The sequence below is a fragment of the Gavialis gangeticus genome, unplaced genomic scaffold (genome assembly GCF_001723915.1).
Source record: "Gavialis gangeticus isolate Ggan-Ray unplaced genomic scaffold, GavGan_comp1, whole genome shotgun sequence".
Classification (NCBI taxonomy): domain Eukaryota; kingdom Metazoa; phylum Chordata; order Crocodylia; family Gavialidae; genus Gavialis; species Gavialis gangeticus.
The window spans coordinates 9,831,623-9,856,984 of record NW_017729029.1 but is presented as its reverse complement, the minus strand read 5'-3'; the positions used below and the strand labels follow the sequence as shown (position 1 = coordinate 9,856,984).

The 25,362-nt window shown below is 51.0% G+C and overlaps 3 protein-coding genes across 9 annotated transcripts in view; 1 reads left to right on the top strand and 2 right to left on the bottom strand.

The window, feature by feature from the left end:
- Positions 1-6,427, top strand: part of DRP2 (dystrophin related protein 2) — a 68,349-nt gene extending 61,922 nt beyond the window's left edge. For 5 of the 6 annotated variants that reach the window (XM_019521203.1, XM_019521202.1, XM_019521206.1 and 2 more), the window contains 3 exons: positions 3,116-3,353; positions 3,556-3,676; positions 4,088-6,427. In XM_019521203.1, the coding sequence (XP_019376748.1) occupies positions 3,116-3,353; positions 3,556-3,676; positions 4,088-4,224 (496 nt within the window). In that variant the 3' untranslated portion in view covers positions 4,225-6,427. The remainder of the gene's footprint in view (positions 1-3,115; positions 3,354-3,555; positions 3,677-4,087) is intronic. The other variant, XM_019521204.1, reaches the window with a different exon arrangement.
- Positions 6,428-8,837: 2,410 nt separating this feature from the next.
- Positions 8,838-18,288, bottom strand: LOC109300531. Its single transcript, XM_019521209.1, has 7 exons — positions 17,190-18,288; positions 16,113-16,292; positions 15,162-15,350; positions 14,741-14,917; positions 14,010-14,151; positions 11,861-13,006; positions 8,838-11,827 (listed from the first exon to the last, which is right to left on the bottom strand). Exons 1-7 carry the CDS (start codon positions 17,283-17,285, stop codon positions 11,553-11,555), a joined length of 2,205 nt encoding a protein of 734 aa, XP_019376754.1. The 5' UTR covers positions 17,286-18,288; the 3' UTR covers positions 8,838-11,552.
- Positions 11,800-25,362, bottom strand: part of TAF7L (TATA-box binding protein associated factor 7 like) — a 15,161-nt gene continuing 1,598 nt past the window's right edge. For both annotated transcript variants that reach the window (XM_019521216.1, XM_019521215.1), the window contains 11 exons: positions 25,284-25,362; positions 24,298-24,431; positions 24,034-24,160; positions 23,710-23,768; positions 21,187-21,259; positions 20,570-20,686; positions 19,901-20,089; positions 19,604-19,716; positions 19,161-19,220; positions 18,317-18,746; positions 11,800-11,809 (listed from right to left, as the gene is read on the bottom strand). In XM_019521216.1, the coding sequence (XP_019376761.1) occupies positions 18,702-18,746; positions 19,161-19,220; positions 19,604-19,716; positions 19,901-20,089; positions 20,570-20,686; positions 21,187-21,259; positions 23,710-23,768; positions 24,034-24,160; positions 24,298-24,431; positions 25,284-25,362 (996 nt within the window). In that variant the 3' untranslated portion in view covers positions 11,800-11,809; positions 18,317-18,701. The remainder of the gene's footprint in view (positions 11,810-18,316; positions 18,747-19,160; positions 19,221-19,603; positions 19,717-19,900; positions 20,090-20,569; positions 20,687-21,186; positions 21,260-23,709; positions 23,769-24,033; positions 24,161-24,297; positions 24,432-25,283) is intronic.

Below are 25,362 nucleotides of genomic sequence, written 5' to 3'. Positions count from 1 at the left end.
TGGGACTCCAGTGCCTCTTTGACTAATCTCCTTAACTCACTGAAATTGGCCCTCCTGAACTCAAGGGCTACTGCCTTGCTACAGGCCTTTGACACCCTGCTCTGGGTAGTGAATTCCAGTAGGTGATGATCGCTGTCACCCAGGTGGTTGAAAACCTGCAGTCCCCTCACCAGGTCGTTGCCTGTGGCCAGGACCAGGTCCAGCAAGGCATTTCCCCTGGTGGGGCTGCGCACCTCCTGGGTTAGATGGAGGTCCTGTATCTCGGCTAGGAACCTATGTGAGTGATCAGACCTGGCTGACTGCTCTTCCCAGCAAATGTCTGGATAGTTTAGGTCACCCATGATGACCACATCCCTTGACTTAACTGTATCTGCAAGCTGACCTGAGAATTCTCCCTGGTTGGGTGGTCTGTAGTAGACCCCCACAGTTAAGTCCCTTCCCCCTCAACCCCCGCTGTATTCTTACCCAGAGCACTTCAGTTTGCCCCTCATTTGACCCCGTCCTGTTAGTTGAGGATGTATATTACTCTTTGACGTAGAGCGCCATGCCCCTGCCTTTCCATCCCAGTTCTATCCCGCCTGTACAGTCTGTAGCCTTTAATGTTTACCGCCCAATCATGGGTTGAATCCCACCAGGTTTCAGTGAGCCTCACTATGTCTGGGTTTGTGTTAGCTAGCAGGAGGGCAAGTTCCTCCTGCCTGTTCGCCATACTATGAGCATTAGTATAGAGGCAGTTAAGGCCTCCTATGGGTGCATGCCCCCCCCCCCTTGATCCTAGGACTATCTGGACCCCTGTCACTTGCCTGGGTACTTCTTGTGCTCGTCACCTGTCTTGGCTGGAAAGTGTCCTCATGTCCCCCTGTGGCCCCATCCCCCTGGCAAAGCTAGTTTAAAGCACGCCATACAAGATCAGCCAACCTGGAAAAAATGACACGCTTGCCTTTAGGGGAGAAGTGAAGCCCATCCCACCCGAGCACGCCCCCTGCGCGAAAATGCAGGTTGTCGTCAAGCAACTCAAGGCCTGCCTGGTAGCACCAACTCCAAAGCCGCCAGTTGACCACTCCGATGCAGGCCTCATGGCACCGTCCACATCTACTTACTGGGAGAATAGAGGAGAATACCACCTGCGCTCCAGTCTCCTTGAGCTTGGTCCCCAGGGCCTTGTAGCCCTTCATGATGCGGTCTGGCCTGCTCCCAGCTGCGTCATTCATTCCCGCATGGATTAGGACCATGGGGTTCTGGTCAGAGGGTCGAATGAGGTCCGGGATCATCTCTGTAATATCCTGAATCCGAGCCCCAGGCAGGCAGCAGACCTCACATGCCATGGGGTCAGGTTGGCAGGTGGGACCCTCCATTCCCCTCAGGATGGAATCCCCGATGACAAGGACCCGATGTTTCTTCCTCGTAGTGTTCTGTCCTTGTTCAGACCGTGCCGTGCGTAGAGTGGCATCTTGGCCCCCAGAGGCATCTACTTCAACCTTCTCCTCTAAGGCTGCCAGGGCCTCGTATCTGTTCCCCAGTTGTACTTGGGGAGCCACCACCACGCTAGCCCAAGAGGCCCTGGTTCTGGTGGGCACCTTCTGCCATTCCTCTGCTGTGCATCTCTCCTGGGAGGTCTGTCCACTAGAAAACTGATCCTGCAGAGAATGGAAATACATGTCAATTTTGTCCTCCGCAGCCCTGGTCCCCCATAGCCTGCTCACCTCAGCCTGGAGTTCCCTCACCTGCTCCTCCAGGGCCCAAAGTTGGGCACAAGAGGGACAGGCAAGGGGGCTTCCAGACCCCTCTCCCACCCACAGCCTCCGGGTCCCCACCAGGCAGCCTCCACAGACAGGGGGGCAGGAGGCTGCTGACCTCACCAGGGGCTCTGTCTGGGTGGAGGCCTCAATAGAGCCCAGGGTAGGTGGCACCACTGGGGTGGGGTCCCTAGCAGCCGCTCCCTGCATCCGTACCATGTCTGTGGAGCTGTGAGTCATCTTATCTCTCTTGCTGGAGACTCCTTCTTGGTTACTGCTGCACGCCCGCCTTGCACGAACACTTCAGAGCATGCCTGTTTGCGTGCGCTGCCTGTGCGTGGCTCAGGAGTGTGGCTTCTTACTGGCTCACTTGAGGGATCTGGGGGGCTCCCCTTCCAGATCCTCTGCAGCTGTGCTGGCTCCCTTCACCCTACTCACTTACCTGTGTGGGATCAGCCGCCACTACTGCGTTTAGGTGGGGGGTGCACGCATGCTGGATGCACACGTGCACCCACTCTGCTCCCAAGCCCCGACTGCTAGGCAGTCCTGAGTCTGGGATCTTGGGGTGATGACAGCATGGGGCTTGGGCAGAGCCATGATTTGCTTCCTGCAGGCCCCTGCCTGTGGAACCAGCACCCGTTGCAGGAACATGTGGGCAGTAGATCATGACTTTGCCCTGGGCCCTCTGTCACTGCATTGTGATCCCAGCCCCACTTCCCCGTCCCACTCCTGGATGGCTCTTCTTGTCCTCCTGCAGCCCCATCCTATCCTCCTGGCCACATGCCCTATGGGGTGAATGAGCTGGGGTGCCCGGAGCACAGGGCCAAGGCTGGGGCCAGTGGTGGGGAGCCAAGTCCAGCACTGCATCGCCCAAGCCCCAAACTTGCATCCAAACTGGAAAAGGTTTCCAACAGAACACTTGTGCCTACCCTGGACAGGGCCCTAGCTGAGCTGACCATTGAGGGCCTTTTCCATCTCTTGTGTCTCTGATTTGCTGTCATGCCTGCTTCTTCTCTTGAGCTGTGGTAGTGCTACTGTTGGCCACATGGCAATGAACCCTCTGCTGTGGATAGAACTGGCTTTACAGAGAGACTGTTTACCCAAGATGAAGCCTCCTTCTCCCTCAGGCTTTAGTTCATTATTGAAGTGTTTGTGCACCTTCTGGAAACTGCTTGAAACTGGGGTAGAACCAGGGCAAGGCAGAGAACTTGGAAAGACCAAAGCCCTCAACTGCACCTGATCATCTAAGGCTCCTGTGGCTGGATTTCTGCTCTTCAGTGCGTTGTCAAGCCCAGGCACACAAGTGTTTCTGGGGGCCCACTTTGTGATTCCAGCTTTATTTCTGGAGCAGGTGGATGATCTTGTCTTTCTCTTCCCAGGATCCTCCAAGGAGAGCTGAGGCGTTTGAAATGGCAGCACGAAGAAGCAGCAGAGTCTCCAACCCTGGCAGAGGGATCTCCTGAATCAGTCCAAGATCCACACAGTGATGAGCTCCTGGCTGAGGCAAGGATCCTTCGGCAGCACAAGAGCCGTTTGGAGACCAGAATGCAGATCCTGGAAGATCACAACAAGCAGCTGGAGTCCCAGCTGCACCGTCTGAGGGAGCTGCTACTGCAGGTACCTTCCTGGGGAGGATGCAGAGAAGGTCTCAGATCAGCATCTTTGGTATGATCAGGGGTTAGGAAAAGAAGTAGTTGTCTTCAGGGGTGAGGGGAGCCTGACATGAGGACAGGTACTGCAAATGTAGGGACAGAAGGTTCCAGGGAAGAAGGAATGTGACCAGGAGGTGGTTTTTATAAAGTTTCCTTTCTCTTTCCAGCCGCCAGCAGAGTCAGATGGCAATGGCTCTGCAGCCTCCTCCTTGGCTTCCTCTCCCCACCAGTCAGAGAGCAGTCAGCTTAAGGACAAGGAGCACAACACCCCTGACACTGAAGCTGCAGGTGAGGGCCTGGAACTGGGCTGAGTTCCTTTTGTGCCAATTAACAGCCCCCAGCTATCTGTCTGGGCTGCCTCTTAGGTCAGTCTGATGGAACACATTGGTTGTTTGTCCATGGGACTGAGCTGTTTTGCTGGAGGAGAGGCCTGTGAGTGTATTCTCTGTAATGAGGAGCTACAGTAGTCAGACCTATGCTGCTCTGCAATCAGACAGAGAGCTGCACTTTCCAGGGCTCTACAACCAGTGGCTTTACAACTGGCCCTGCACTGCCTAGTTCATCAAATGAATAGGGCATCAGTTTCTTGATTGCATTGTCCTGCACTGTAGATGCATTACCTTGGCTGGTATCAGTACAGGTTGTGATCTCTGGACAGCACTGCTAACTACAGCTCTCCCTTCTCTCCCCTTCTCCCAGATGAGGTAGAGCCCAAGACGCAGGATGTCAGTGTGTGTTTGGAGGACATCATGGAGAAACTAAGAAATGCTTTCCCCAATTCTCGAGGTAGTCGACTGAAATCCCCTTCACTGGCTTCATATTCCTCACTGAGATGAGTGTCATCGTTCAGTATCTTGCTTGGTTTATGTGAAGCCCTAACCCTAATCCAGCCAATCCTGCAGCTGTACGCTGCTGCCAGACTGCCAAAGTGCTGCTTAGACTCCTTGCTGTGCCATAGATCTCAAGGGAGGAATCCTCCCTGATTGTGGAAGAGATCCACAATTGCTGAGAATTGCAGCCAGTTCAGCTCTCTCCTAGGTGAATCCAGCCAGACAAGGGAGCCTTCTATGCTGAACAGACTGATGCTCTGCTGGGCTTACATGTCTCTTGAAGATGAACATGCATGACCCCATCAGGCTCCCAGTGTCTTAGTCTCCCTGATCAGCTCCTTTATCCATCCCAGTCCAGAGCACGGTGCTTCTGTTTCCTGAGTGGTTTTAGGTTAGATGGTTCAGCCTAGCTGACAAAATTCCTCTAGGTCTCTTAAAGCAGAGGTTCCCAAACTTTTTTTCTTTTTGCATAGCCCCTTCCAAGTTTACCAGCTGCCCACATACCCCTACCAGGATACGTTTTATATTTTAATCCCTTAAATGCCAATTGGAACGAAAATTAAATCCATCATTATACAGTTTCTCTTGTGTACCCCCCAGAGATGTCTTGCATACCCCCAGGGGTACGTATACCACAATTTGGGAACCCCTGTCTTAGAAGCTCCCACAGCCTGTGCTCCACTGAGAATATTTGATAGCTAGTGCTAATCTGAATGGCCTACTCTCTTCTCACAGCGCCTGCTTTGCCCTCTGCTAGGGGTTGGCACTTAACGCATCTAATCCTAGGCTGCTGCTTGCGGCAATGTATCTGGTAATCCTCTGAGTAGACATGGCTCTTCCTCTTATCCATGTGCTTGTTAGGGGTCTGCATTTCCTCAGGTGAGCCTCCTTCCATGCCCCACCACAAAAGACATTGTGCTGAGGGGGGAGCAGGGAACTCATTCAGGTTAAGAACACTACACTGTGGTAATGAGAAATGCTTTCTCCAAGGCTCTCCTGACCCTGACCTGTACCTTCTGCATAGGTAATTAGCATTCTAGCACTAACCAGGTCGCTCCCCAGTTTCATCTTACATGACCTGTTGGTTTTTCTTTCAGGTATGACCTCCCTTATCTAACATCTCCCACGAGTAAGAGGCTTTGTCTAACCAGCTGCTTGGCTGCTCTCCTCTCCCTACTCATGCCATCGCGCTTCCCTGTGGCAGGCTTCACTTGGACTCTCCTTGGGGCACCCCACTGGAAAGTCATCCATGATGCTCACCAACTTCAGAAGATCTCAGGGGAATACTCATTGACCACATGGGAATGTGACTGCAGGCTCTTTGGAGCTGTCCTGAGGGTCAACCAGTCCTGACCTAATGCTCTGGGCGCTGGATTTAAGGAACTCTGTAAAGGAGGCAGAGGAAAGCAGGGACTGAATGCAACACTAAAATGGTGTTGAGTGTGGTGTATAGGCTCCGCTCCTTCTGTTTACTGGTCACAAACTCTCACCCTGCTTGTGAGTCAGGAAAGGATGATGCCTGCAGCAGATGGCAAAGCGCAACCCTGCCTGACCTCCTTCAGCTATGTGGGTCTGCTTCCAGTTCCAGCGGGGTACCAGTCTCCAGACACTCCCACAGCCACTGAAAACTCATTGACCACAAAGGATCTTTTTTTAAAACTCAGTTTTTAACCGTGCAAAGCTGCCAGTCTCAGGAACTGAGCTCTCTCCAATGGCCCGGTACCCCAGTGTCTCCCACTACTTTCAGAGGTACCACCCCAATGGGAACAGCACTGGGGAGAATGGGGGGTGGGATGGGGGGGGAGGAGTCAATATTACAGCTTCAGCCCAGCTAAGTAGCCTTATCTCAAGAGAAGCTTTATAATAGAGCACCTTATCATTTAATTTGCATATATATATATATTTTATATATATATATTCTGTACTCAAATACTATCATGGACTCACTTGCATATTAAATTCTAATACCTTGTGAAGTGTTAATTTGCGCCTTGCTGTTTTGGTCTAGACCAACATTTGCTTCTGTGGGGACAGGCACCTTGTGCACCATCTCATACTCTCCCAGCTCCCTGTCAAGATGCCCAGGTTGTGCTGCCTCTGGAGCAGAAACTCTTGTGGCATCAGACTAGTGGCACTGGTCTGTTGATCCAGGACTTGCTTCTGTGAGCTGTGTTTGCTTACTGTAACACGCAGGCCTGTTCCACAACTTCCCCCTCATAGTTCAGCAAGGGGCCCCTATCCCTTCCGTGAGGGAAATGAGGTTAAGTGGAATAGGCAGCCCTGCTTCCATCAGGCTGAGGGATGTGACAGCAGGTTCCTTGTGTTTATCTCCCTGTTGGCATTTGAAATTTCTGGCCCTTTGGCTGTTCTCTAGTATTGTTATGTCTGTTAGCAGTTCCACATCCACTGTACCTGGCAAGGACTCCTCTGCTTCTCTGGCTGATAGGTAAGAATCTACAACTGACAGCTCCTTTTTTCCGCCAGGGGTTAAAGGAGAGATGGGAGAACTAGAAGTGCCACTGAACCCTTGTGGTCATCATGGCATTGGGCGATCCATTATATACTGTGAGGTGTATTTTGATGTTATTTTAGAGAAAGGAGATGGAACTGAACTCTGATGACCTCCACCATACTTCTAAAATCTTGCTTCCTGTCACTGGACTTTGGAACCTTAGATCATTTGCTATAATCCAGGGATCTCTTTCTTAAATGAGGGAAGTATTTGGTACCAGGGTGGAGTGCAAAAGTTTTGCAAGCATGCAAGATTCCCTGGTGTCTTGTAGTGTAGCAGTATGTTATCCAAGAAGGATACCTTGGAAGCTCTTGGATCTAGAAGGTTCTGCAAGCTGTTTGTGTAGGGAAAAGCGTTATGTCTGAGAAGGCGGTGGAGTTCAAGTGCTGAGAAGTATTTTGCAGTGGGAACAAGTTGGGAAAGGAGTGAAATGTTCTTTCTTTATTGCTCTAATGGAGGTTGTAGGCTGTGAAGCAATGAGATTGAATTGTTTTAGCCTGATGGAAAGGTTTGTGAAGACCAGGGTAGAATGCTGTATGTAGGCTGTGTTAGGGCTGCTGTTTCTCCAAAAAGTTGCATCACAAGGCATTTCTAACAGAATTCCATGGCCAAAATCGTGTAGATCATGGAGACCTTGCATGACTCTTGGGCTTGTGTTTGGAAAAGTTCTGGCTTTTGCTGCTGTTTGCCGTTGTGTAGCAAAGGTGCTGTAGATGACATTAGGATTGCCAAAGTATGGTGCAGACTAGTAGACTTCCTTTACTGTGGTACATTGAAGGCACTGTTACGTTCACTTTTGAAGTAGGGTGCTGTGTGTTGGAAGGTCTTTGTTCTCTTATGTTTGATGTGTTGTGTAGTAGAGGTGTAATGCTGTGGGTCTTGTTTGGTGCCGTGTGTTGTGGATTATGTGGTACGTGGCCTTTTGTAGTGCAGTGGAGTTGCAGTGACTTTGTGCTGATATTGTGCACTGACAGTCCTGTGGATTTTTGGTCTCCATTAGTAGCACTGTGGCTTGCTCTTCTATGTTGCACCCTGGAAGAACTGTAGGTTGTTAGGATTGCTGTAGCACGTTTTATATTACAGAGGGGTGGATTCAGGTATTGGCCTTGATGTAGCATGTTTATATTTGGCTTCTTGGTGTGTATTGAGTGGCAACATGTGCTGGACTGTCTTGTACTAGGCCAGCTTCAGAGGGTTGTGTGGTGTGCTAACATGACTGTGGCAGGGAGTTAAAGGCACCATGCGTTAGGAATGACAAAAAAGCATTTGTGGAGGGCTGTGTAGATGTGTTCCCTGCCAAGAACATTTTGAGCAGCAGCCCGAGAGCACTTCTTGCCTGGGGATGCCTCCATGTAGCCAAGGACCACAGTTTGCTTCAGAGACAGCCTGGTGGTTGCTTGGGACCACTGCAGAAAGCTTGGGCAGGGGAGATGCTGCTGCAGGCTGTGAAGAATGCTCCTCTGAGCTCTGCACTTCCAGAGGCCTGAGATGTGCTCACACCCTGCTGGTTGGTCTGTATCTCCTGGGAGCCCTGAACCGAGTAGTTGCTGCTCACTGGGGGAGCTGCGTTGTGCCGTTACAGAGCTCCAGTCAACCAGTGCCTGCAGAAGAAACAGGCTGTGCTTCATCCAGACAGGGATGGAGCAGGACATTTTCCATGTTGCCTCCTTTGCCTGGCTCGGGCACTAGGCAAGAGAAGCAAGTGCAGAACCAGGGCTGCTCCCCTGTGCTCTGTCTGCTGGGACAGCACAAAGCTCAGAGCCCGAGAGCACTGAAAGCAGACCAGGACATGGGGATCCCCACAGGGTCCTTTGGCTTTCCGAGCTGTGGAGGTCCAGGCTGAGTGGCCTGCTGAGTAGGAATCACCCTGTTGTGGGGAGCTGGCTGGGCTGGGAGATGTTTGTTTGTTGGAAAGTGCTAACAGGCCTATTTGTTGTTCTGAGAGGAGAAAGGCAGATCTGAATGCGATGCTGGCTGGAGGTGGCCCTGGTGTGGAGCTGCAGAAGGAAGAAAGGCAAAAGTACCTCCAAAATGGGTTAGCAGCTTCCACTGTGACTCCCCTCCTTGGGGTGCAAGCAAGAGCTCCAAATAAGACAGCACTGGCATATGCAGGAGCTGAGCTCCAGAGTGAGTATTTATTTTTCCACTGAGCAAGCTGGTGCCTAGACAGTGAAGTAAAACTGGTGTGAGGGACTGGCAGGCCCTGCCCAGAAGTGCTTCCTGTGGCTTTACTAAAGCACTGCCACCTGGTACTTGCTGCTTTGGCCCCAGGCACTCCCTGCACTCTGCCGTCCATCCATCCCACTCAGGGCATTCTGCTGCCTCAAACCTGCCCTGTGTCATCCAGGGACTCTTAATTCCCTCCTGCCAAACCTGTATTTGGTTCCCCACTTTCAAATGTTTTCTCCTTGCTGTGAGTGCAAGTCTAGGCCCTGATACAAACTTCCTGCTGGATAAAGGTAACAGCAGGGGACTCGCTATAAAGTCACTGTTTAAAGTTGATAGACTCCAATTTTCTGCCCGTTTGGAGCTTCCTCCTTCTGCCCCTCAGAGTCTTTCCCTTATCCTCTACTGGAAGGGCAGCAGTAGAGGATCAGAGATCTCTGTCCCTGCACAAGTCCTGTGCCTGCATAAAAGTTTGACCTAGACTGGCTATGCCCTCCTCTGGGACACTCCAGCACATGCAGAGTTGTGCTGTGCATGAGCGAAGTCAGGATTTCTGTTACTGCACTGGGATGGAGCTGGGAGGGGAACAAAGTGGCTAACACTGGAGTTACCATTTGCTTGGTTCTGTCCTCACTGGCTTCTCTCCATTTCTGCTCTGGAAAGAGAATAAATTTGTATTTCTATTGATATCCTGGCTGGTACTTCGGCCTCTTATTTCTCTGGGCTTCCCCTTCCCTGTTGAGGAGGGTTGCTGTGGGCTTCCCTGGTTGTCTCAGAGATTCCTTCTGCCAAGTGGCAGGTACTGAAGGACCCTCCCCTGTGGGCATATCTCTGTGGAGTTGTCCATTCCTGACTCCCCTTCCTGGCATGTGCCTGGCCACCCTGTTCTGTGGTTCCCCATGGTGGTGTCTGCAAACCAGCTCTAGATCAGATTTGCTCAGATAACATGCATCTTTCCCCCGCCCCCCCATCAGCATTTGCAGATTCCAGGGTGTATTTGGAAATGGAGCAGGCTGCTGCTTCTGTTCTCACGCCATCACCAGGACTAAAGGTTCTGCAGCAAGGTCCTCATTAGCAGTTCTGTCAGTGTAAGCCCACAGCATGCTCCAGCCTCTTCCCAAGCACTGCTGGTCCGGCGACCAGTCTGTCATTATCAGCAAGCAGGCAGGAGGCTGCAAGCATACTAGGGGAAGCCATAGTGCAGGAAGGAGGTGGCACTTCCCAGATCCCTTCTCTGCTCAGATCAGACTGGTGTTTGTTCTCTTCCTGTCAATGCTCATTTTACAAAGTGTCACCTGGCCTTTGCAGTCTTAAGTTACATGCTCCTGTTTGCAAAGCTTTTCTTCTGTGCAGTCACAGCATAAATGGGCAAACAAACAGGAGCCACTGGGTGCCTTAAGAAATGTCCACACTCCCCACCCTGTCACTCTTCTGGTGTGACCTTCTCTACCAGGGTTGTTTTCAGCTAGCAGGTTACCACTGCCTTTCCTTCACTCTAACAGCACTAGGCTTGTTCATCTGGAAGCACAAAGTGCTTTCCAGATGTTCTTTGGCCAGGTCTAAAAAATGCAAGTGGGCAAACTGAGACACTAAGGCAAAGGACTGGCCCTAAAATCAGAGAGAGTCTAGGAGCCTTAACACTCAGATTTACCCTCCCTCCCTTGTTTATAGACTGAAGCCAGGTCTCTGCAATCGAGAGCAAAGAATTTTTTTTTTCAGGGCCCCATTCAGTTTCTTCCACCTGCTCCATCTGGACAGCCCACCCATTGCCTCCGGTGAGAATCCACTTGGGCCTCTGGAGTGCCTGAAACCTCCTCTCCCCACTATCAACAAGGAGCAAAGTGCAGCCTAAGTCAATGGGGAAGGGAAAGGCTCATAGTTAGAGCAAAGTAACTCTTTCTGTGTTCTGCCCTTGGACTTCAGCCTGCACATCCCACAGGATGGGGATTGCCTGAATACTGGGCAAAGATGCAGGGCCACCATGTACAGGAGAACCCTGCTTGGGAGTTGTGCATAGACAGCAAAGCTTTCCTGCAAGCACTCAGCCTGCAGGACCAGCCTGTGAACATATGTAACTGCTGCCTCAAAGATGCTGGCAACATCCAGGAAAGAGTTCAGCCAGAGCCTTGCCAAAAAAGTGCTTTATTTCTCAGGAAACAAACTCAACAGCAGAAACATGAAGAAGACTTTCAGAGGAGCCAGGGCTGATGACTGCATGGGGCAAGGAGGCCTGGCTCAGGCTGCGAGCACAGAGACAGTTTGGGGAACAGGAGGCATCTGTCATACTGTGAAGGTAGAGAGAAGGAGATGACATTGATAGCACTGGCTCCTGCCAGCCTGGCTGTGGTGATTACTCTGATCTCAGCAGGCAGTGAAGCCCTGACAGGAAGGGAAGCACCATGTACCCCAAGGACCTGGCAGGCACCAAAGAGCTCAGTCATCTTTCAGGAAGCCTAGCCCTGGGGGCCAGAGGCTCTTTCAGGGCAGAGGAGCTCCAAATGGTGCAGCCCATCCTGCTATACCCATCCCCTGCTCACTCTGTCCTGCATAGGGTGAAGGACGCTTGACCCACCCATCTTCCCCTGCTTGACGAGCAGCATGTGCCTTCAGTGCTGGCCTCATTCCAGTTTGTTGGCCAGGAAGTGTCTGATACTTCTCAGCAGTCTTCTTGAGGTTTCCTGCCATGGTCTCCCCCCTGCCATGTCCTCTCCTCTAAGCTCTGCTCTGCTGTGTTGGAGCAGCAGTGCCCTTCAGCTCTCCTTTCCCATTCTCCATCCACCTCTGGGCTCCCTCCTTGGCTTTCTGCCACAGGCCCCTCACCAGAGCCACCTTTTCCAGGGCTTGGCTCTGCAGCCTCTCTCTCTGTCCCACACTTCCTTTGGCCTTCCCCTGCTCTGCCTTTGCTGCAGCTCCCTTGCTTTGTTTCTTCTGTCTGCTCTTCTTTCTCTGCTATGTTTTCTTCTCCATCACCTGTATCTTCCACACTTCCACTGTCCCCAAAATTCCCTTGGTCTGATCCTTCCTCAAGGCCTGTCTCTGTCCCAGAACTGCCTTGCCCTGGTTCTTCCCCTCTTGTGCTCTCTTCTCTGAGCTCCTCCTCTCTTGTCGTACTCTCTTGACCACAGTCCCTCTGGTCTGGTCCTTCCATCCATGTTTCTGCAGTCCCTTCTCCATGTCCTGTCTCCCCTGCCCCACTGCCGCCTAGGTCTGGGTCTTTCTTTGGAGTGCTTTTTTCCCCAAGTTCTGCCTCTTCAGTTCCGCTGTCGGCCTTGAAGCTCCCATGGCCTTGGACTTTCTTCTTTCCTTCTAAGTTCCCCTCCCCAAGTCCCACCTTTTCTGCCCCTGAATTGCCCTGCTCCAATTCTTGCATCTTGGTGTTCTCTTCCCCAGGCATTGACTCACCCAGCCCTGTATTTCTCTTTTCTGTTTCTTCCCTCTGCCAGCTGTCCCCCTGTCCTTCCTCTTCTATCCTTGTCTCTGGCACAGAATTCTCCTGCTCCTGTTTTTCCCTGTCTTTGGTCTCATCTGGGACCTCAGAGTTCCCTTGATCTGGTTCTTTCCTTTGTCTGGTCTGGCCAGGGACTTCTGCAGTCCCAGAATTCCCCTGGTGTGGTTCTTCCCTCTGTCTGTTCTCTCCATGTTCCTCTTCCTCCTCCATTATCTCTGCCCTAGAACTCACCTGACCAGGTCCTTCCCTCCGCCTGTTCTCTTTAAGTGTTGCTGCTTCTACCCTCAGCTCTTCCCTGGAATTCTCTTGGTCAGCTTCTTTCCTCTCTGCTCTGAAGCACTCTGTTCCCAATCCTGTCTCTGACTTCTCCCAACCTCTGCCTCCCTCCTCACTACCAGCTGTAGCATCCCCACCTCCTGCCTGCTGCTCCTCCCCTGTTGCTGCTCCCTCAGGCTGAGGCTGCTGAAAGAGCCCCTGGTATCTCTTGCGATCTTCAACATGTTTTTTCCTCATCCTTTCCCCCAAGATCTTCATCTCTTTTTTCGCAGCTGCTGCCATTGATGGATCCAGCTGAGCCGCCTGCAAGAAGTCATTCCGTGCCTCCTTTTCATTCCAGACAGCAGCATGGGCCTTTGCACGCTTGAAATAGGCCTTTGCATTTTCTATAAGAGTGGAGAAAAACTGAGGTGAGCTCTCCTCCTGTTCAGCTGTCCCAGGCTCTGACCCATATCCAGCAGCTCTGCCCACAGAAGATGGCCATACAGGTCTCCTGCTGGAGCCCAACAGCCCTTCTGAGCCTTCCAAATGGATAAGCAAAAGCAGACTTAGTCTCTGCTTACTCCTCTAGCAAGAGCAGCAGGGTATGGGAGCCCACACTTGCTCCACAGTTTTACTCTCTTCTTGTCCCCTGACACCCAAAAGGAGTCCAGTGTCCAGTCTGCAAAGGCAGATCAACTGAAGCTGCTCCATCTGGTCCAGTATCCTAGCTTTGGCCAGTACTAGCCACTTCACAGGAAAGTGCATGAAACTGCAGCATGGACAATTATAGCATGGCCTGCTGAGTGGGGAAGCTTCTTAGGAGCCCCTATCAGTCAGGGGGGTTTATTCATGCACTGGACCATGAAGGCTTTATATCCAAGCATGAGATGTTTTCATAGTCCATGTCGAATTTCTAAAATCCTCCTAAGCTCTGAGCTTCTGTCTGGTGATGAGTGCCACAGTCTAAATCATGCCTGGTGTAAAGTGTTTTCCCTTTTGCTGCAACCTAGAGTTCTCAGAGGGGAAAACCAGTGGATGAGAGACCTACCCCATCTCTCAGCCAGAGTGCAAGCTCCTCCCCAGCCTGGGAATGGCTCTGATGCTCTGCAGTAGAAGGTTAGCTTATATCGCTGGCTCTGCCACTGCCCTCATCAAGAGGAGCTTCAGCTGCAACTAAATTCTATGGCCAAACCTCACATAGGCAGTGCAATTTGTGGGCAGGAGAAGCTCAACAGAGGATGCTAAGCTTCCTAAGTGAAAGAGGCAGAGTAGGAGGTGGCATCTGAGGCAGCAGTTAAAGAAAATTAGGTCCTGGGGATCAGAAGCAGCACAGAGGCCACTTCTTGCCAGGACTGAAGGGATTAGAGTCTGGGAGGCAGGTGGAGGGGCCTGCTCTACTGCCCTTACCGTGGTTTTTCTGAAGGATCTCGGTAGTGTGCTCCAAGACCTCATAGTACTCGCCCAGCTCCAGCTGGCACTGGCAATAGTTCAGCATGAGGGGTGTCATGAGATTCTGCAGCTTCAGCCAGTCCTCCTCCCAGGGCTTCTCCTGCTCACAAAGCCAGCAACATGCAGGTCAAGGTGTGCTGCTCTCCAAGGCAGGTGTCATACATAGCTGGGGAGCATCCTAGCAATGTTCCAAGGCAGCTGAACAGACAGGTTTGGTAAGTGGAGTCCACTGGCTCCTATGGGGTGAGACACCCTGAGTACACCCTCTGCTAGCCACACCCTACCACTTGCATGCCCTTCAGGCACCTCTCTGGTTCAATGGCCAGTCTGGAGCACTCATAGTGAGCCCTGATCACCCACCTCACCCTTTCCATTTGCTTATTTTATTTATGGGATTTTGTACCAGGGAAGACCTAAAACAAGCCTAGAAGTACCAGACTCAGGGAGCAACCACACTGTGCAAAGCAATGGTTGACTAAGATCTTTCTGGCTTAGAACAACTGCTTGGCTCCCCTGCCCTGTGGAGGACATCTTGCAGGTACAGACAAGCTGGTGGTTACCACAGCTCTGCACCACAGGCATGACCTGTGCAGGTGGTGGTAGCACAGTTGAGGAACTGAGGAGGGAAGTGTTACCGGCTTGTCTGGGCTACACCCCCTGCAGGTGTTGGTCACCATGTGGGTGCTCACCTTGGCTTGGAGGTTCCGGAGGCAGATAACAGCTTCCTGGTACTTCTCAGCTGCCTCATGGTACTTCTTGTGCAGGACGAGCCGGTTGCCCTCGCTGTGCAACACAGGCACTGCTGCCAGCTTCTCCTCTTTGCTCATGGCCCATGTGTCTCGCTTGTAGGCAGAAGGATCATCTACCTGGGGAGGGGGAGGGATAACCCTGCATGCACTCACCCTGAGTGCTCCTCAAGTCTCCTTATAAGCACTGTTGCTTGCCCTTCCCTGCCCCCCTCCCCCACAGCCCCAGAGGAGCTACCTGTCTGGACCATTTTGAGCACTACTGCATTGACCAGGAGCTGTGCTTCACCCGATCACTGCCCTCAAAACCTTTTACCCTCCTCCCCCCTCACCCCCCCAGCCACCTCTCCCCTCACAGCCTCACTTTGAAAAGCTCCATGATGAAGATGAGGGGCTGCGGTGTCCTCTGTAGTTCATCCAGGTCCTCATAGCCTGTGCTGTGGTAGTCAAACATGTTCCCCATCCCACAGCGGTGCTTTTGTCCCTCTAAGGGGTCCTTGCCCTCTGCAATTCTCCTCATGCCCTTGGAGACCAAGGCATACATGCCTGTGTGCTGAAGAAAAGGAAGCCTCTGTTCAGGTACATATACAAAACTTGCTTTCCTTGCTGTGGCCACAGGGAGGTCATGACCAGGGTATGTCTGGTGCTCTTAGTTGGGGAGTTTAAGGGGAACCCCTGCTCAGCTGGCCAAGCAGGAGAGGCACAATCCGAGGCTGGGGCCTGGAGTCTAGCACAGGCATGGGGGTGCTATGAAAATGGCTGTACAGATCCCCTCCTCTCCAAGCTAATTCCTAGTCTGCTGAACTGTAGCCTCCACTGTGCCCCATGTTATGATCCCTGAGGGGGCCAGGTGCATTAGCAGAGCAAGTATGATGTATCTGTACACATCCAGGGGTGACTTGAAGCCTCACTTTGCAAGTTGCTCCCAGATGATCCAACTGTCAGTGGGTACTTGGTCATTTGCACTCTCGGGGTAGAGGGCAAGCAGATGGTACTGACCACATCACTTCCTTGTGTGCCTTTGGCAGTAGGAACTGGTACACTTGGACCATGCAAGCCTGGTGGACTGCTAGGCTTGGGCAGCCTTAACCTGGGCTCCTCACTTAAAGTCCCCAGAGAAACTATCACTGCTTAGTGAAAGGCTGGTGGTTGGGTTGAGGGCCTGCTTGAACCCAAGGGAGGTGGATGCGCACCTGCCTACATACAGGCTGCATAGAGCCATGTGGCTCATGGGGCTTGTGTGTGTGTATGTGCACACATGAATTTTGGCATGGGTGGTGGGTCTCAGGAATTGAAGCCTGGGTGCATCACTCACAACAGCATCACACCAGAACTCTGCCACCTCTCTGATGCGCATGGAGGTCAGCAGCGTCTCCCACACCTCCATCTTAAACATCTTTCCCACGATGATCTCCATGGGGATACCAGACTCTCGGCTGTCGTCGATCACTGTGCGCTCAAAGTCATCTTTCAGCGTCTGGAAATGGAACGTGATCTGCCTCAGGGAGAGATCAGGGCAGAGTGGGTCAGTCCCGGGGCACTGAGGTAGTTCTTTCCTCTCCTCCCCCACCCTGCCCTCAAGGAGACAGGCTCACAAGCATCCAGATCAGCATAAATTCTCTCACCATGCCCACCCCCCCTCATGTACAGTGAAAACAGAGCACCTCCTGCCTTTTTCTTAGAGTCTGTGAGATGCTCCCCATGCTAACTTCTTCCATGCCCAGCTGCTGTCTGTGGCTGCCCCCTTTAGCCCAACACAAATTAGACAAGTAGCAAGAGGTCCCTCAGCAATGCCCTGCCAGCATCTGTCTGGTGCAAACTTCCCAGCAGGGATGCTGAAAGCTAATAGCCAAGTAACTCCTCCAGTCCCACTGCTGGAAAGCAGTTAAGTGGTACTGTTACACCCATTGTCATCCCCCTGGGTACAGTATTTGGGTGGATGATGTCACTGCCAAACACCTTTATGCTGTTTGCAGTGAATTCATGGAGCTCCAGACCATGATGGATTATAGCAACAAAACTGTCAGCTGAATCCCAACTGCTTGGCCTCTTGCAGCTGTTGATGATGGAGGCACACAGAATACAGCTGGAATACCAGAGCCCAGGTGGAGAGCAGCGTGAGATACCTGCTGCCTGGTAAACACCTTTAATTCCATCTTGAATGGCTGGAAGAATTCACCTGTGTTGGGTTTGATTCTGATTTAATCATGTGCACTTCTAAGAGGCCCTGGAGCAGGTAGACTGTAGTAGTAAGCGTCTTAGGTCACCACTCAAAGCAGAGCAGTAGGGAGGGGCTGCTAGGGATTCCCACTGCCCACTGCTCTAGGGGTAGGGACAGCCCTGCCCGGCTCTGGCACCTCTTAGCTAGCAGAGATGCCCCTTGCGCGGTTACCTTGCTCCCATCTTGGAATGTTGGCAGCTGCCCACAGCCTCCGTGCAAAATCTTCTTCTTGACACCGGGCACGTTAAGCAGGTACATTGCATCCATTATAATGCAGGCAGGTCTTCCCCTGAAGAAGTGGACTGGACACACAGTTCTGTGCTCTCTCTCTACAGCTCTCCTCACAGTGCCTTCACCTCCTGCCTACAGGAGCTCTCTCGCCCAACCCCCTGGTCTCATCTCAGTAGCCTTCAATACCTCCTAGCTGGCTCAAGGCTGCAACATTGCCCTGAGAGTCCCAACTTCTTCTGCCCTTCAGGACCATGGGTCTTTATATGCAGTAAGCCTCCCCCCTGAATGGTGGGGGCTGTTACCTGTTATCCTTCCTTACCCATCTATCTTTGCCTCACTGCTGCCTTTTCTACAGTACAGAAAAGCCCATGCCACACCCTCTTCCTGTCCCCAAATACCATCTGATGCATTCTGACAGATGCAGATGGGAGCTGCCTTTCTAATCCTCTTCCCACCCTGCTAGGTTAATCTCAGATTTGCCTCCCTGATCTGCCAGGATTAGAGAAGGTTCCATTCTTTCTGCAGTCCTTGCCCCCCTCCTTTCTCCATTAATCTTCTAGCAGTTTCTATGTGCTCTTGTATACAGAGCTTTCTCTCTCTAGCTAGTCTCCTTTTCCATCCCCAACCAAGCAAGAGCAATCTCAGCATTATGAGTCTGGCCAAGCCACAGTGGCATCAGAACACCATCACAGAGCAATATGTACAGGCCAGCTCCAGACAACACTGGGAGCTTGCCAGCTGCAGGACAGTTCTGGAGACAAGAGAATTAAGGGACACACTGAGTTGGAAACATGCTTTATTGGTTGTTTTTCTTAAAGTCAGCACAGGAACAAGATGCCAGCAGAATAGCTCCACTTCTAAAGTCCACTAAAGACTAAACCCATGTGCAAACTTCTCAGGTAACACTGGTTTTCAGGGTGAGGGTAGGGTAGCCACTCTGTAGTGAGCTGTCTGGGCTGTCCTTACAGGCACACACAATGCTGGGAAGTCCATGCCCATTGCTTGGCTGGCACAGCCACCCTCTCAGCAGCATCCCAAAGGACTCTGGAAACAACAGATGACAAGACCCAGAGCAATATCAGGGAGCAGAGACCCTCTGACAAAATGCTTCAGAGTTTTAAACAGCTTCCAATTAGAAAGAAATGGATGAGACTATTTTCTTGATAGCCCTTGTCAGTACAGCTAAACTACCAGGAATATCTGTTGTAAAGGAACAAACCCCAGGTCAGTTCCTTTCCTCAACATTAGGGGGCTGGCTGCATTGTCCAGAATGGAGACAGGAGCTCTAGAAACACTGTTCCAGGAGCATGAACAAGAGTCACTTATCAACCAAGTCTGGCAAGGTCAAGGCAGTAACTTGAGGGCTTTGGCACCAAAGGTGACTCCTAAACTCATGGGTGAAGCTTCTGGCTCAGCACACTGCTTGCCCAGAGGTACAGGGAGCTTCTGCCCTCATTTCTCCATCAGGGATTCAAGCTGTTCCTGCAGAGTGACCAGCTGTGGAGAGAGGGTTGGGAGAGAAAGGCACAAGCTATTACAGGGATATTACACTGCTGTAAGTCCTTGCATTTTTCCTCCTCAGACCAAAAGGCTAACTACATTCTCATAGCTGTACAGCACTTCCCAGACAACTGCATCACCAAACTACTGGTCTATCAAGGCACCTACAGATAGCTGAGGTCTCTCAGTCACTCCTGATCAAATACAACCGGGCTTCGCTCATGGCTTCTGGTGAGATCAGAGCCTGAAGTGGCACAGTGAAGGACGTGGAGTGCTTTCAGTGAAATTCTTAGAAAAGCAGGCAACTTGCCACTTCCTGCTAAGCAAGTATGGCTCAGTGTTATCTCATAGCATGACACGTCACTTTCTTCTACAAGGATACAAAAGGGTCAATAATAGAGGTCTTCTTACCTGCTGCTTTTCTCGTTCTTCCTGCTGTTTGAACTCATCCAACACAGCCTGGAGACGGGTCTGGAAAGTGACAAACCAGAATATGATTGCTAAAGCTCTCACCAAGGACCGCTTAGCCAATGGGAACAAAACAACACCCTGCAATCTGACAGGCTGTATGTGGAGCAGAGTGCAGCATGGGTCTCAAGACCCTTTATCTTCTGCCGCACGTTTGTGGCTTATTCTGCATTAGTCACAGCTGAGTCACATGGCTGGCTGGAACACTTCCTTATAGGCACATGAATCTTAATTCCACAAAAGGGAAGGACTTTGGTTTCTCCAGGACAATGGTTGATGCTTGTTAAGAGTCAAAGCCTGCACAGCCTCCACTTAGCTGATTGGGACTCCTGAGGAACACAAGTTTCACATAGGAAAGAGGGTCCCCAGGACCAGATAGCACTTACCTTGAGAGCCAGGTTCTCTACTTTCATAATGAGATCTTCCTGGCGCTTTCTCCGCTCCTGGGTCTCCTGGAGTTTACTTTTCAGGTTGTCAATCTGCTTCTGGATCCCCATGGCTAGAAGATAAAGAGCTCAGGACTTACAGCAGATCCAGTCCATAAGCACAGTTGAACTGTATCACAAGCAGAATCACATAGCAGTCCTCCACACCCTGACACACTGCTGATTCACTAAGGGAAAAGTCCAGGTTCAGCACACCAAAAACAGCCCATCCTGGCTGCAGACTGCCCTGCGACTCACCAATCTGGTTTGTTCCCTCACTCTCCTGTTGCTGTCCATTGGATTCGTTTAGCTTGTCCTGCAACTGCCTCTCCAAGTCTTCCTCTGTGTCCATGATGTTCAAATCTTCGTCATCGTGATGATCTCTCTCATCTTCATCTTCACTGCTGCTGCTGATGTCATTAAAGATCTCCCGCAGTTCATCATGTTCTAGTGGTTTGACACAGAAGGAAAATAAGGAAAATAGTTGAAGAAGGTGCACTGGATTCAACAGTAATCTACAAGTCTCTCCTAAGATGCCACATATGCTTGGCTTTCAGGAACAGTGCTCTGTACTGAATGCTTATCTAAATACACTTCCACCTTCCTTAAGTTTGCTTTGATTCATTAGGAAATTCTAACCCAGGTCCAATGGACCAGAAGTAGGTGAACTGAAGACCAAGGAAGATCTATTTTTCCTCTTTTATAAAACAGATACTGTTATAGCAAATGCATATCTGTTCCAGAAACTTAGGGTACTGTGCCAGTTCTCTCACCCCAATGAATGCAGCCTTGGTGTTCAGCTCTGCTCATACAATCAAGTCAGCTCTCCAGTTTGAGGCCATCCTTGGGTGCAACAGCAGGTGGTGACCCTGCCACCTGACAGGTAAATACTTTTGCTAAATTAAGCACTGATCTCTTCCAATGTACCTGATGAGCCGTGGCCTTGCTTGTGTCCAGACATCCCCGGAGAGGAGATGTCCAGACTGGTGAGTGAACCATGGTTGTCTGCTTCCTTTGTCTCATCTTCAGCAATGACCTCCCAGCCTGAGGGCAGATGCACAAGAGTCAAGGGATAACAACAAAAGGTAATGACTGCAGAGAGACCCCTGCAGCTACATCCAGGGGTTTTCCAGTTAAAACAACACCAGGGGTAGGTAACTCCATCCTATATTTCAACAAGCCCCTCTAATTCTGGGCATAGTTGTTACAGACACCCAGGTTTGGCCAATCTGGCCATTCAGGTATCTCTTATTTCCTCTTCTCAGCAGATATTACAGCAAGTTATTGTACTGTCGGGAGCATCAGCTGCAAATGCATTGACATTACCCGCAAAGTGCTGTGACAAATGCCAAGAGGAGGTTGCTGAGAAGCAGCAGGTTTTGAACAGACTAAAGGTAAAACTCTAAACTTCAGTGTCTGTCATCTGCTCAGCTTCTGTTTGCTCTTACTACCCATGTGTGCAACAGGCTGAACTTCTCTGTCTGGCAGCTCCTTCTAGCCCCCCTCAGAAGCTGTTCAGCAGGGTTTCTCCCGAGAAAGGATACGGACACTGACAGCCTCAGCGTCTGTGCTCAGCAACCGCTTCACCTCTTTTTCCACATCTGGAGACTCAATGTACTGGGCAAGGGAGAGAGAATGGAGCAGAGATATTGTCAGACATCTTTGAGCAGACAGTTCTGGCTCAGGGGTTTCTTGCTCTCTGGCTACCCCCCAGTACTTTACCTCATCTTATTCTTTGCTTGTCAATTAGCATATTCCTGCCCCTCACAAGCTCTCCAATGACACTACCTGCCTCAGGTCAGCATCCCATCTTCCCTTCCTCTTCCTCAAAGCTTCTGGGTTAAGCCGAGTACCCTCAATGGCCTGACTTCAGCTCCTCTCGGAACACTCCCAAGTACCTCTTAAGAAACCAATCTATGTGGCATGTCAGGTGCTTGAGGCTGAATGCATTTATGAAAGGCCCCTCCAAGGGGCTGGGGCCTGGAACAGAGCTGCGATTTGCTCCCCACACACCCCTGCCTGTGGAACTGGCAAATGGGATAGAGCCACCTAGGGAGTTTTGGCGTGCTGTGGCTGGGGTGTCCATGAAACGCCCCTCCATTTTGTTCTCAGTTCTAAAGTGAACTAAACAATCCTACAAGGTTTCACTTTTTATTATTAAATTAACCAGAGGGTTTTTCCATCTATTGACCCCCCTGTGAAATTCTATGAAATATGAACTTTAATTTCTACGCAGGAGAACTTTTACAATCTTTTCTAAGATTCCTGATGAAGGGTGTTTGTACCTGAAAGCTTGCAATTAAAGAATATTTTTTGCAAAAATCTTGTTGGTCTAATAAGAGATATCACCTCTGTCCATGAGCCCTAGTGCATCACTAGGCTTTTTCCTACAGGAAAGCAAGAACGTTCCGCGAGACCAGGGGTTCTGAGAGACTGGTTTTCCCTAACATCAAAATGTAACATTGCTCCATCATGTGTCTGAGAGAAGAAATAAATGCAAAGCAGAAAAACAAATCCATCCAGCCTAGTGATACAAACATCAGCCACTTTGCAGAGCTCTTTTTTGCTCCACAGACCTTTATTAATAAGAGCATTTGCATGAAGTTATAACCTTGACGGTTCAACTTCTCCCAGGTCCCTATCAGAAGTCAGTCTCCTGTATGCTGCACCACAGCATGTAGCTGTGGAAATACTGCATACACAAGGAACTAGGATTTCAGGTGCAAGAGGGCAAAAGCAAGCAAACTCTTCATCTCCATGTGACTATTTCCATGTAAAACAAAGGAAGAGACATTGTGCAGGAAATGCAGGACAGAGCGCCAGAGTCCATTCCCCTCTGCACGACAGGATTTCCCTCTACTCCAGGAGCTCCTTTCAGACCTCTTGCCAAGGAAGACTTAGAACATCTCAGCTCTCTTCCCCTCTGATCTATGCCCAGTGACGTGCGGAACAGAATTGGTTAGCCCAGAGGTGGGCAATTATTTGGGCTAGAAAGCTGCTTAGGAAGTTTTAGTGAGCTGTTGTGGGCCAGGTCAGCACTCCAAGTGGCTCTACCCCATTTGCCAGTTCCACGAGCAAGGGATTGTGGGGAGCAAATCGCAGCACTGTTCCAGGCCCCAGCCCCATGCTGTTACAGCTCCATGATCCCAGTCCTGGCCCAAGCCACCCATACTGCTCCCAGAAGCCACTCCCCACTCGCCTGCAGCCTTAGTCCATCTGCATAGCTGAGCATGCCCTGTCCATGTGGGTCCCAGGCTGGTCTCCTTGGAGACCCTGCCCACCCACTCCCTCCAACGCCCTGGAAGTAGGTGTGGGGTGGAAGGAACGGGGTGCCCAGGCAGTAGAGCCAGGTCCAGCAACAATGGCAAAGACTGCAGGGAAGTGAATTTAGCTGCTGTGCCATCCCAGGCCTGCTGTGTACCTAGGGCAGCAGGATAATCTGCATGTGCCATAGCCTAGGCTGCTGCCTACACCTGGGCTAGGCAGGGCCAAGGAACCTACCACAGGCTGGATCTGGCCCACAGGCCATATTTTACCCACCCCTGAGTTAGCCCCATATTTTAGGGATTTGTAACTAAGACCAGTTCCTAAGCCAGGGCCATCCAACTGGTGATAACATGCAGCTCCTGGGCTGCTACCCAGCTGCTGCTTCTTCTATTGCTCTGGCTGCTGCTGCAGCCAGAGGCTCTAGGCTTCCTGCTTCTCCTTCAGCTTTTGTTCCTTGCTTTTCCCCCAGGGGCAAGGGTGGTGCAGCCCATGGCACTGGGACAGCCTGCAGTGCAGCAGCAGATGTGAGCACTACCCATATGTGCAGTGCAAAGAGATGCATGTTTTGGGGCATACTGTGTATGCAATGAGGGCAGGGGAGGGGGAGGCATGTTGGGAGGATGCAGCAATGCAGTCTGGAGGCCTACGGCTTGCACAAGTGCAACCCTAGGGTATGTGGTCTCCTATCACTTGGAATCTGGAAAGCCCTGTCCTAAGCTAGTGACCCAGCACTGAGTGCTTCTCCCTTTCCCAAGCATGGTTGCTGGCACCTACATGGCACTGCAATGGACACAACTCACCTTTTTCTTGGCTGTCTTCCTGAATCGCCTCTTTCTTACATTCTTCAGTGGAAGAGTAACTGGAATAAAGGAAACAGCTCATGTGTGCTAGTGGATACCAAGGGGAAAGGTCACGTAAGTGGCAAATTCAGTAAGTCTGAATGGAGTGAGTCTGAGTGATGCAGCAGCTCTCTCAGAAATGATGAGATGAGGAAATACTTCTCACCTGTCCAGAGGGTAAGACGGCATGGCAGATTCTGCCTGTACTACTAAGGGTGGGCAGGAGGGACAGTATGAGCCTGGGAGTAGGCTGGCATAGGATAAAGTTGCAGCTCCTCTACTCACTGCCATGGTTCCAGATGAATTTCTTCTCTCTGTCCTTGTCCTTTTTTTTGTTTGCCTTGGGGTCAGTACTCACAGTTGGCTCTTCCAGAGGAGGGTAGAGATCACCATCCACAGTGCACACAAGCATCTAGAGTCCCCCAAAACACAAGTAAGTTTACTGTAAGGTGAGATCATAGGGTTGATGCCATGTGGTACTGGTGAATCCAAAAAGAGGGGGTGAGCAAAGAGGACAGGACTGCTGCAAGAAGGGCTAGCCATACAAACCTGGCAAATGTCTGCTGTCTTGTAGAACGTTTTCTTATCAATGGTTTTTAAGCTCTCAGTGATGCAGGGCAGGTCTACCGATTTGGCAGCCAGAGGGACACGGTCCACACGGACAATCCCATGACGTCCATCTGCTGCAAAAAGCCAACGAACAAACTAATGGTGTGGGCAGCCCTGCTGGATGGGCAGACTGCATGCTCTGTCCCTGGGCCACTGCTTAGAAACTCCTAAAACTTTCTTGCAAACTGGAGGTGCAATAAACTGTCAGGTTTTCTTGTTAAATTTAAGACATCCTTTGCAACAAGTTGAGAAGACATGGCCTGACCTTGAAGCAGAGAAATAGCTGTGGGTTGTATCCTCCAATTGCTTTTGGTTTCTCCACAGCAGATTTGGGAATTTGCTGATACAGCAATGGTGAAAAAATGTATCAGTATATCCTCCAGGATCAAAGGCCCAAGGCCTTGCTCCTTAGATCAGCTTTACCCATGCAATCACAAATCCCCTGAACCAACACCATTTTCTCTTTAGGATCACAAATATCCAGGTCAGTCTCTCTGGGAAACAGTACACAAGGCAGACAGGAAGTTAAGTTTCCTGGAGTGCACAGAAGCTTGTGTTGGTTAGCTGAAGCACAGTGCTGTGCTAGAGTCATACTGCTGCTGGTTTCAGCTCTATCCTGTGCTATTTGCACTATGCAGCCTTGAGCTGTCTAACATGCTGTAAAATACAGCTTTGTCTCCAGGGCTCCCAAGGGGCGGTCTGAGGACAGTTCCTGCTTAGAGACTAGACACCCTCACCAGAAGTCTGCTGGGAAGGCCATTCTACAGTGCAGCACAGCTGAGTGCTCCCTCCCTAACATTTTGCCTGTGTGATGAGCAAAACCTTGAAGGCTCTTCTTCCTTTGTACTCTGCACATTAAATCCCCTTCTTCTGAGGCCTCCAGTACTCCTGCTCCTCCCTTAGAGGAGCTCATCTTGCATACTCACGATGTAACTCAATGGTGAGTCTGTCTTTGAGGTTGACACTGCCAGACTGAACCGCCCTCCGCACAGTAGAGGCATATTC

Bases quoted from the DNA above. Each gene is read 5' to 3' on its own strand.
- LOC109300531 (XM_019521209.1), bottom strand. From the start codon at position 17,285: ATGGATGCAATGTACCTGCTTAACGTGCCCGGTGTCAAGAAGAAGATT. The intron at 16,293-17,189 runs GTAACCGCGCAA...TCCCTGAGGCAG, and splicing joins CATTCCAAGATGGGAGCAAG to ATCACGTTCCATTTCCAGAC. The intron at 11,828-11,860 runs GAGAAGAAAACA...AAGAAGAGCAGA, and splicing joins TGTGGAAGATACAGGTGATG to CAGAAGAAACAAAGCAAGGG.